The sequence below is a fragment of the Homalodisca vitripennis genome, chromosome 4 (genome assembly GCF_021130785.1).
Source record: "Homalodisca vitripennis isolate AUS2020 chromosome 4, UT_GWSS_2.1, whole genome shotgun sequence".
Classification (NCBI taxonomy): domain Eukaryota; kingdom Metazoa; phylum Arthropoda; class Insecta; order Hemiptera; family Cicadellidae; genus Homalodisca; species Homalodisca vitripennis.
The window spans coordinates 80,172,034-80,183,899 of NC_060210.1; the positions used below are offsets into that span (position 1 = coordinate 80,172,034).

At 33.0% G+C, this 11,866-nt stretch overlaps 1 protein-coding gene across 1 annotated transcript; it reads left to right on the plus strand.

The window, feature by feature from the left end:
* Window positions 1–1,061: 1,061 nt before the first annotated feature.
* On the plus strand, window positions 1,062–10,506 carry LOC124361069. The gene is made up of 2 exons (XM_046815103.1): window positions 1,062–1,298; window positions 9,886–10,506. Exons 1-2 carry the CDS (start codon window positions 1,062–1,064, stop codon window positions 10,504–10,506), a joined length of 858 nt encoding a protein of 285 aa, XP_046671059.1.
* The last annotated feature ends 1,360 nt before the right edge of the window (window positions 10,507–11,866 follow it).

An 11,866-nucleotide genomic window follows, 5' to 3' on the forward strand; every position in this document is an offset into this window, starting at 1 on the left:
AAACACTTTGTTGCTTTTTTTTAATCTTTACGGGACAATCAGAAGAGGTAGACAAATTTTATACTAACAGAAATATTAATAATTCATTTACCGTACTATGAAATCTACATGTAATAAATATCTTAACTATTCGAGATGCAACCAAATTGTTAGTTACAAAAGGATTAAGAAATGTTAAAAGCATTCCAGACGACATATATAAAGGAAAAGAATGAGTTTTATTTATTTTTAATGGAATAGTTTCTTTTAACAAATTAAATTGCCGCCATATTGAAACAGTATGGCATAAAAATTTGACCAATGAACGTGGGTGAGATATTTATTACATCAATTGGTCTACCAAGTTTGAACTTATTTAATTTTATATCACCCTTTTATATTATATTATATCAAAAACTGCTAAATAAGAAACTTAAGTGAAATCCTTAAATTTTAAGAAAACATTTTAATTATTTAATCTTTTCCAGCTCTTTTCAGATAGACTAAAGCTGTTTCAGTTTGAATTACTCATTTATAAGCGGCATTTTTTTAGTATATTGAACCAATTTGACAACCAAAAATGTAAATTATATTAAGCACAGTGATTATTTTAAGTATGATAAAAACTTCACAAAGGTATAATTAAGCCTTTAACCTTTGAACCCCAGGCGACGAAATATCGTCGCCGAGAATATACGCGAAGATCCCCGCGGCGACGATGTATCGTCGCCAATGAAGATGCGAGAATCCCCGGGCGACGTAATATCGTCGCCATGGTATCTGCGTTTAATACATATTTATTTGAAACCGTAAAATACTTATTTTACGAGTATTAATACATATTTATAAGTATTTTAGTAAAATACAAATTTTTTTATTAATATAGTGTATTTAAAATAACATCTATGCTCAACAAAATATGTTACTCTTTGTTGCTATAGCTGTATTTGTTTACAAAGCGGTCTAATGTTGAGTATATTGTCTTTATGCATGTGAATTGAGTTAAATGTTGTAATTTAGGACTGTTTTTAGTCACTTTTTCTTTAGTTTTAATTTTATAGTAATAATCAGTTCTGTGAACAATGAGTGACAACATTGTAAATCACCCGAGTGAATTGGACAGACAACTGGATGTTGACCTATCAGATGACGATTGGTCTGACGTCTCATCAATTTTCAACGATGACACTGATGTTGATCTTACCTATAGGCCAAGTATCTCGGACTCAGATGACGAAGAAATGCCATTTAGTCAGCTATCTACTTCTCGCGGTAACGCCGCCGCTAGGCCTACTCCGGACAATGACCAACCGGCCTCAGTGAGATCGCGGTTGCAAAATCTTTATCTTTAGAGATATTAATATAGTTGTTTTAGTACATACATAAAACTAAATTTAGAAAAATAAAATGTGGGTGCCCACAGTAAAAATTTTTCTTATTTTTGAATTAAAAAATCTTAAAATCTATTTTTTTTAACCTAAAAAATTAAAAACATATATTTTAAAGTTATTTTAATGTTGTTAAAAAAATTTTTATACTTCAGACTAAAATTATTCTGTGTACACAATTTCATTCTGGACATTTTGGTGTGTAATACAAGACAATAGCATAAAAAATAGCAAAAATATTAATTTTTTACGAACAGTATGCAATATAGCTGTTTCTGCTCCGGGGATTCTCGGTAGTTCTTAGGTCAAATGGTTTTGGTACGTTTTTTCCCACCATCAATATTTTGGTCTGGGGTTCAAAGGGTTAAAAGAAGAACACACATACCAAACCAGGGCGCAGCGTTAGTTTTCAATTAATTAAAGAAAGAGTTGATTGCATAGCTTTGTTTCTCGGATGTTTTGACCACTGACAGATTGTTATTTCTGTTATTTAAATGCATACTTATAGATTGAGACACGAAAGCCAATTTGCACATTAATAAAACACAACCTAGTTTTTAGGGAAATCGATAGAGGAATTTTCTATATGAATGAAATTAATCTCTGGTCCCTTTATTTTCTTATCTGACGCCGATTAAAAACACTTTTGAGTGTTCATTGTCGGTAATGAGTGTATCAGGCTACAAGGGTGTTTATCCACGTATACAACCGCTCCGCTTCAATTCAGGGTTTTGTCAGAAGACAATCGGTTTTTTAATGGTGAGCCCCCAGAACAAGGGAAAACTGTTTCATTTGTGTTCAAAAATATGCATTTATGGATGGCGGTAAAACTGGGAGATAATTTGATAAGAGAACATTTATTCCACTATCTACTCGCCTGATCTATATTTTTATCAAGTTATAACGCTATCATAAATTTTACGTAATCGTAAACGTATAATCTAGCTATGTAAAACATAAAATTAGGTATTTGCAAGGGAGAAAATAATGAGGTAACTCCATTACAAATACTCCTTTATATTAAAAAGCTTATTATTACCAAAACCTACAACATCCTTACTGGATGAAGGTTTCCTTTCCAATAATACCATATTAACTTTATTAGATACAAAAGAGACTATGTTTCAACATTCAATAAACTAAAATCAAGAACATGCTGTCAATCCCGTTAAAGGGAACTAATAAATGGATCTTTCATTCCTAAAAGATGGTAGATATTTTTATTGTAGAGAAAGTGGCAAGCCTTTGCATTAACATATATTCTACGAGTTTGATTTTCATTTATCCAAACCATTTCAAACACTATCTAGGTACTAAGTTATAGTAACTGTTTTATACGAATGGAATTAAATCCTTATTTATATATTAATATAATAAGAATTTGATAAATGTGCATGATCGTTCGTTATTATTTATATTCGACTAGATTATTTCAAACATTAATTAAAACAATAAAGCATGTTAAACAACTCTCCGATTAAAACTCGCATGTTTGCTGCTCTGTCTAATCTACAAGACAATACTTTCGGTTTAATCTAGACTGACCAAGATAAACGTTATTAGCTCATTTGGTTTACACTGACGTCTCTTATTTGACCTGTTTGTGTTGACAGAAGCAAATAGGCTTAATGCTAATACTAGTTGAAATCAAAACTTATATATTCAGTCTAATTTGAACAAAACTGATCTAATGTCCAAATCAAATTTAAAGCGTTTAATTAAGTTGGTAGGGAAATTATTCCTTGTAGTAGCATACCGTTGAAGTCGTACATGAGCCACAGTGTAAATAATGATGTTACATTATGGTTTATCCTGAAAATTAACTATTTTTAATTCAATGACAATTTCTACTTGCAAATAAAAGATACAGCCATAGGAACACGAATGAAAATCTTCTTATGGGGTTATTTCTTAAACCTCCAAAACAAACTTTATCTTATATAATATAGTTACATTGATGATATTTTTCTAAATGGTTTAGGCCTCTTAAAACACTTTCTAAATTCTATTTTCCAATAAGGTTTGTCAACTTTGTTTTTTATGAAAGTATTTCTTTATTATTTTTTATCTCTTGGCATTTAACTCTTGTCACTTTTTTATATTTCCCTTAATAAAGCAGATACTATAGCGCAAAGTGTTGACATAAGTGAGAGTTGCTCTGTATGAGAGACAAACATGGCACTGCTGGGGTCGGGTGCATCCATTACACAAATAACGATGCTGGTTTGAGTCTCTATGGTGGTAGACACTCTGGTATTTGAGAAGTAGAAGAGTTTAACATCGGGAAAATGTTTTTTTTTTTAATATCAGTCTATTTATCTCCAGCTACAGAACAATTTGTTAAACTGTAAATATAATCTTACATTTGTGAATTTTACTTCGTTTTAAACGTATTTGCTAATGTGCATAAAACATATATTTATGTTTTTAAAGTACAACCATTTAGTAGCAGGAAGTTTAAAGTATATAATAAACATGGATTGAAAAATAGCCATCTTCTATTCAAACTCTTTAAGCGAAAGGAAAAGCTCTTAATACTAATACTTCTTTTTTCCGTTGAAACATTTATAAATATCTAAAAAAACAATCCAAAATTCCCATATGTTTGATGTGAGATATACAGTTAAGAATATTAAAATAGCTGCCTATTATAAAGGTGTTTTTCATAATGTTAAACTCCACATGAGGAATCTCAACACTTTTAGTTCTCATTAAATCGTTATTGAGGTAAATATTAAAAATATGTAAGGATAAAAATGTTTTAAAGTTACTTTACCAATCAAAAATAATATAATACAATGTGGTCTGTAAAGAAATTGACAACCATATTGGAAGATTTAACACTTTTTAACAACCTGATGTACATCTTTTTAAATTTCTTAAAAAAGGAAAGGTTTTCCATTTCAAGTTTGCTATCACATTTATAATTTCCAAGATCATTGTGATAGCATATTAAAAAGAGCCACCCTGTATATATTGACGAACAAAACGTACTCGTTCCGCTGGGACTCTTAGGTGGATTTCTCACTTTGCCGTATTACAGCAAAAAGCACTCAACCTTTGTAATCCAATTATTACAGTCACAAAATAGCATGATGAAAACTACTTCAAAAATAAATTATAGAAACAATTTCATCAGTTCATTCTAGAATAAAACATCATCTGGTCCCAACAGTGCAGTACCCTTACACCGCGACTGGAGTCTGCTCGCTCACATAATTTTTTAAAGCAGCGGCCTCTTCTACTTCTTACATACCAGAGTCTCTACCACCCTAGGGACTCAAACCAACATCGTTATTTGTGTAATGGATGCACCCGACCCCAGCAGTGCAGTGTCTGTCTCTCATGCAGAGCTACTCTCACTAATGGTTGAGATATGACATCAGTCTCCCTGGAGATGTAAACTTGCATTAACATAATATAAGAGCTGTATCTCATACACTAATGGTTTAGGTTGCGGCGTGTCTACCTCTCACATACAATTTGTATTGATTGTCTCAATCATCTTGCAGCTGTAAACCTGTATATCTATGGTGTAAGTGCTGAACCCGGTCCCATATGTGCAGTAGTCGCCCTGCGGCCAGATTTGGCTTACACTAATGGTTTGGATCGCGGTTTGTTAACCTCTCACATACAAGCCACAAGCACACGTAAGATCGATTGCTTTTGTCACCCTGAAGTTATGGCACTTTGCCAATTCTTACTCATCCTATTTTTCAACCTTAATGATACGAATTTTCGATTTCAACAGCTTAATATGCGAGCAATACACAATATACATAATGTTTTCTTATACTATATTTTGTTGTATTTGTATTTTATTAATGTTATACTCTCGTTACTAAAAAAATAGCATGAGTTTTGCGACCTAGATTTATCAATAGAGAATACTTAAACATAATGTTTTTTTTATAATATCTTTTGTGGTTAATGTATTTACACTAATGTCTAACTAAAATTTTTTTGTGAGCTAGAATTATTTCTACTACTTCTTTTATATAATAATATATTTTTAAGAATTAGTACGGTACGGAACAATGCCGTTTAGTTCTCCAGTGAGTCTGTGGTTTCTATTTAATGGTCTACGTAGATGAAGTCTGTTATAGAATGGCCAGAGTGGGTACTTGATGTCATTGTTCGAGACTCTTAATCTTATAGTCTACAAGTGTTCTATGTACTAAATGTGGTAACTACTATTATTTGGTTCAGTTTCTAAAATTTGGAAGGACACCTGTGACCTAAGTAGGTGTGATCTTTGGAACGTCCTAATTAATTCTCACGTGTTTTTAATGATTGAACAACTGTCCTAATTGGCATGCATAATTTTAATTTGATACTCACTTGTACCCTAGAAAACCCAAGTGGTCCATGTTTGATTTTTTTTTACTGTTTTGCTTTTGAAAAAATTAGACTTGTGTGTAGACTGTAAAGTGGCCCGTGATCATGGTATAAAGCTGCCACATTCTAATGGTCTAATCGCAACACAACTGCAACTTATCTCCACCCAACTTGTATTACCTGGGGACAAGTTGTTCCATCAGATCTTATTAAGCTTAATGTCCTTATCCAACCTACATTTGTTACTGAGCTTAATGTGTCTGTAATTGTGTCACATCAATATAGCTTTACTCTTCCCCTGAGGCTCTAACAACTTCGATACGTTCAGAAAATTATACAACATTATGGTGCCACAAAGCTCCTACTGTAAAACTGTTATGAAACACTCATTGCAAAACACTCTTCCGTAGTTGGCTCATCAGGTACATGCAGACCGCAATGGGTTCCGTATAATTTAAAGTAACAAAGAGGACTATACATTATTTTTTAGCTTCGAAGTATATAAATGTTTAGTTAATTGGAAACTGCTTTATCAACAACATTTTATTATGCTTTAATTATAATTGCGAAACACTAACGCTGAAAAAGTCTGCAAAGTTTAAGTTTATTGAACACATATTATAGTTGTATTATAGTTTTTTTTATAAACGAGAGGCCAATCTTTAAATTTACTTCAATGATCAAGGTATAAATTAGCCGCCTAACTTATTCATCTTTTTTTGCTAACTTCGTAATCCAACAAGCACTTGAATGTTCTATATTCTCGTATCTAGCAAGGAATACGGATATGCTTTTACTTTTACACGTAATTTCCCGTCGTTTACATAATTTTCTGGGCAACTTTATTCACTTATTTACCGACTGTTATATATCCTCCTGGATAAATGATTCCCTTCGTTAATGCAATGTTTTTGTATATTTAGTTACCTGATGCATAGGATACATCTCTCTCAAATAAAGTAAACTTGTGATCAGTCTACATCCTCTCAGTTGTTACAGAAACTCTTCAGTTATCTAACTCTTTTGTAAACTTATCTCCTCGGTTATTTTGTAACTCAAACAAGTAAACTTAAATTTTGACACAGATCCAGGGGTCATGGAAATTGGAAAGAATTAGGAATGTGACGTGAAGTACACGGAAAAAGTCATACACGTTTATACTTCTAATGGTGTTTACTCCCTGGTAAATCTCATCAGTTATTTCAGCATACTATCTACTTCAGTATATCCTTAAAGTTGGTCGAAAACTCACTGGGGAACACAGGGAGTAGCCCCTGCGAGTCGTAGGCGAGTAGTATTGTATAGGTCCGCGCTCTTAGATGAATAAATTTCAAGAGAAGTAAACGCGTGTACTCTACAAGAAGGTGAAGTTACTGCTTTCGTCGTTTTATTCTGAGACACAGCCAGCCTTGATTAACGATTAACTTGATACTTACCTTCGCATCATGCAAACCTTACTTACCACGCGTGTCTAAATTGTGGAACTCAACTCGTTGTCTGTCTTACAGACCATACCGAGCATATGACGCCTGCATCGTGTCATACATCTGCTCTTGTGCCGCAGTCCAATCTGTATCAGATAATGTACCGTATGGCAGTAGTACCAATGCAGCCGTATGGCCTGTGGTATAGTAATCAGTTTACACTACTGTTTTAAAATCTAAACAGTTTATTAGCTATATTCAAATATTTCTTAACTTACGACAACCCTATCGTTCTCATCCACATTTCATCATTCCCCTGCAACTTACAGGTATATTGTTCAGTATGCCTCAACACGATCACTCTTCTGTCTAGTGTCTTCCTGTATCGCACTTTATGACTTGAAATGTTGACTTAAAAATTAAGGAAAAATCACATCAAATTAAGACAATTGTAAGGATTATGAATGTTAATAATTAATAGAATTTAAATATATTTACTTCTCGCACAACACAAGATGAGTCTTCCAAGTATTTCCGGTTGCATAATCAAGTTCGTATTAAACTCTTAAGAAAAGTACATACTAAATGCCTATACGCATATTAATTGTACGCATCGCTTCAATTATGATTCGTGGTTGTTGGTTTTTGGGATTCTGAAACAAACAAGCTGCATCAAAATTCTTGGATAAGTATCAAGTCCTACGCGCCTTACCTGATGTTAAAATACCATGGTTATATATTCTATTGTCTAATTAAAATATTTGGCTACAAAGAAAAAAAAACCGATATAAACAGATTTTATGAAATTAGTAAGGTCATTATTAAAATGCCTTACTTATTTTAAGACAACCAGAATTTGATATTAAGTGGCATTTCATGGGCATTTTTAGTTAAATATAAAACATATCCTACTAACTCGTTAAGAATGTTATTGCAAAAGATAATGAAGTGAATGAATAATTTGTATTGTGTAATTTCCTTTTCATATATCCCCTTCTATGCTCTCATGACCATTACGTCATTTCGGAGAAGACATAATACAAATATTTTAATGAACATTTCAATAAAACTTTTCACTTATTATGATATTGTTATTAATAGTTCCTAGCACTACGGATTTTATATTATATATAAATTGTTACAAATGTCCTAACCCGAAATAACTTGCAGTTCAAGTTAGTTCTCGTACACTATCTGGAATTCAAAACCTCTCTGATTTAACTGGAGTTAAACATATTTTTGTCAACTGTACCTGATGAGACAAAGCAACAACGAAACAGTTTTCCACAAAGGGATGTTCTATAATTAGATACAACAAAGAACGCTGTGGTACAGATTAGGTCACAACCACCATTCAGCATGTAGCATCATGTCACTCAATGCGGTCACCGCGATTTATGTGGCTCCGTATTATGGGAGACGCATTATTACGCCAACCAGCTCCAGAGTACCGTACATTCAAATATTGACCTCCTATTACGAATTTAACCTTTAGGCGCTACTTTGTCCCAGAAGCGCGTGCTTGGACACGCTTTCATGTGTCACGTAACTAGTGTTCCAATACTGTAAAGTTCGATTCTCTTATATGCGATACAACTATAGACTCCTACTTTGGACTACTTTGTTTTGTGGGCATTAAACCCAAAGGCAGATTTGCCTCCACCAACTAGATTGTTGATGGACACATATCCATTATAAATATATAAAAAAAGAAATAAATAATTCGGGTTAGTAAGGATCCTACAGGTCGTTGGCTGTATATCTGTCTGTGCGATAACTCCTGATAGAATGGTTCTTGGGACATGGTATAATGAAGAGCTCTATCGATTCTGGGTACAAAATGTCAAAGTGCAGCAGAGTTACAATCAATTTGTCAGAAGGTCGGTTAGTCAGGACATGCAATCATCACTACCAGTCAGCTCATAACTGTTTGTGTTTCTTTCATTGACATAACCTTAAACTTACATCTGCAAATAAGGAAGATTCTGAGTTATATATTAACAATTATTATCAATCCGGGGAAAATTATAATCCGTACGGTAAAGACTTATGTCGGGTCTTACGTTTATCGGTTTTGTCAGTTTATTATATTAGTGTTAGCTGAATATATAGGTAAAAAATAACTACTTTGTTAATGAAATTCGATAACATATTTTTGTTTCTCCATCCCCGATTATAAATTATAAGTTATCAGAAAAAGACTGTTAGTTCGTTTAAATGAAACTCAAAGAGGAAACAATAAAAGCTATATATTTAACTTAGAACTACTCGAATAACTAGAACTAGCTCGTCGTCTAGCTCAGTCCGCCTAGCTGATAACAGCTTATCTACATCGCTCACGTCGAGTGCACGCTACTGCCTGTCGCGTCGCGCCAATAATATAAAACCTTCATTTTATTCAAGAGTTCTAATACTTTAAAACGAATACACTTTAAAACTAACAATGTCGCATAACTGTGCCGTCTGTGATGGATCGTTTGATAGTGAGTAAAGTGAACAAAGAATTAAGTGTGCTGGAAGCTGAAATAAGTACTACCATTCTCGATGTATTCAAAAGGACGTTGATGGAGCCAAAACTCGGTCTTTTAGAGATTGGAAGTGTAGGGATTGCCGGACCTCATCAACCACTGCTCCTTCACAAGTAAGCAACGAATCTACTAAAGAACTGCTTAAAGCACTTGAAGATTTCAAGCAACAAATGTTTGTCGAGCTTAAGTCTGTGAGGGTAGTTAAATGAGCTCTCGGGGTCTATGCAGTTTGTCTCTGATAAGATGGATGAGTCAACTAATCTAATGAAGGAAATAAAGAGTGAGTTGGCATTAGTTAAGAAAGAAAATGAAAACCTTCGTAATTTAAATTCGGCCTTTACAGCTGAGGTGGACTCTCTGAAAGGCAGAGTTCGCTCACTTGAGCAATATTCAAGGAAGAGTAATATTGAAATTAACGGGATCCCAGAGACACCAAAAGAGGATGTGAGCGGCCTGGTGAGAGATGTTGGAGTTGCCCTAGGAGTTGAGATCCAGGAGACCGACATATCAACAGCACACCGAGCACCATCTTTCAATAAGGATCGAATTCTGCCCCTCATCGTCCAGTTCTCAAGAAGGACCGTTAGAGACACTTTGCTCAACAAGTTCAAAAATAAGAAGACGATGACAGCCGAGCAGATCAATGCCGCCTTTCCCGCCCAGAAAATCTACGTCAGTGAACACTTGACGCCGGAAAACAAAATGTTTCTGTCAAAATTGAAGGATAAGTGCAAAGAAATTGGTTACAAGTTCGCTTGGTGTAAAGATGGCAAGTTCTTTGTGCGGAAGTGTGAAGGGGAACGGTTCATTAGGATTGAAAACGATGAGGAACTCAACAAGCTGAAGTAACAAGTAAGTTATTGTTATTATGCCTTTGTATACACCCCTGGCTATTATTTACAAAAAAAGATATGTTTAAAGTTGCATTGCTGCCTACTGTTATTATATCAATTGTATTTTTGTATGTATTTATTTTAGCTTACTTGGGCTGTTTCTTAAATCGTATTTTTATTCTGTTATTCTGTTTAACTGTTATTTATTTATTTATTGAAGTCTATATGATTGTTATTCACTACAGTATATTTATTTTGTTGATCTATTCCAAATTTTATATTCTATTTTGTTTTGTTATTTATTATAGTTTATTTGTCTGTTATTTAGTTTATAGTCTATTTATTCTTATATTTATTTTATCTATTCAAATCTATTTATTACATTTGCTCATTAAGAAGACACGTAGCCTAAATGAACCATAACATGTTCACAAAAAAACTCGCACTCCGAGTTACAAGATTTCTTTTACCTGGAAAATGACAGGAATAATTACAATTTTCTATATGCAAATATAAGGAGTATGAGGAAATATTTTAACACTTTAATTGCAGAAATAGATAGAATGAAATGTAGGATTCAGTTTATTGTTCTTAGCGAAATTTGGATTGATAGTGATGAGGCTAGTTTATATAATATACCAGGCTATAAACCTTTTACAAATTGCAATGATAATTATAGAGCAGGTGGTGTTTTATGTTTTATAGATAATTCAATAGAATTTACTCAGATAAGCCCTCCTTTCAATATGTTATCAGCTGATTGTCTTTTGTTAAGTATTAAAATAAATAAATATTATTTAAGCTGATATGTTTATATAGATTGCATAATACAACTGAAAACGTTTTTCTAACTGAACTAGCACAGCTTCTTTCAGGAGTTACAAATAACGTAATTTACGTCGGAGATATAAATATTAATATTCTTGAAACTAGCACTATAACAAACGGTTACAATGGTATATTAAATAATAATGGATTTACATCCTTAGCGAATACACCTACAAGAATAACAATTAATTCCAAAACACTTATTGATCATATTTTTGTTCGACATAGATATATAAATCACTTTTCTAGTGGTGTGTTTGATGTAGGTATACTGATCACTGTGTCTTGGGACTAAAGTTTAATAACTCATCAAACAATAAAAAGTCAACAGATAGTTTATGTCGTAAGTTTGTAGTCGATTTTAGTGTAGTTAAGGATAAGTTAAAAAATGTCAATTGGTGTGAGGTTCTGTCTGAGGAAGATGTTAACTTGTGTTTCAATAAATTTCAAGAAATGTTCAACGATATTGTAGATAGTAGTAGTAAGATAGATTTAACTGACATTAAAATAAGAAAAGCTAAGTTATTGAACCCTTGGATAACTTCAAA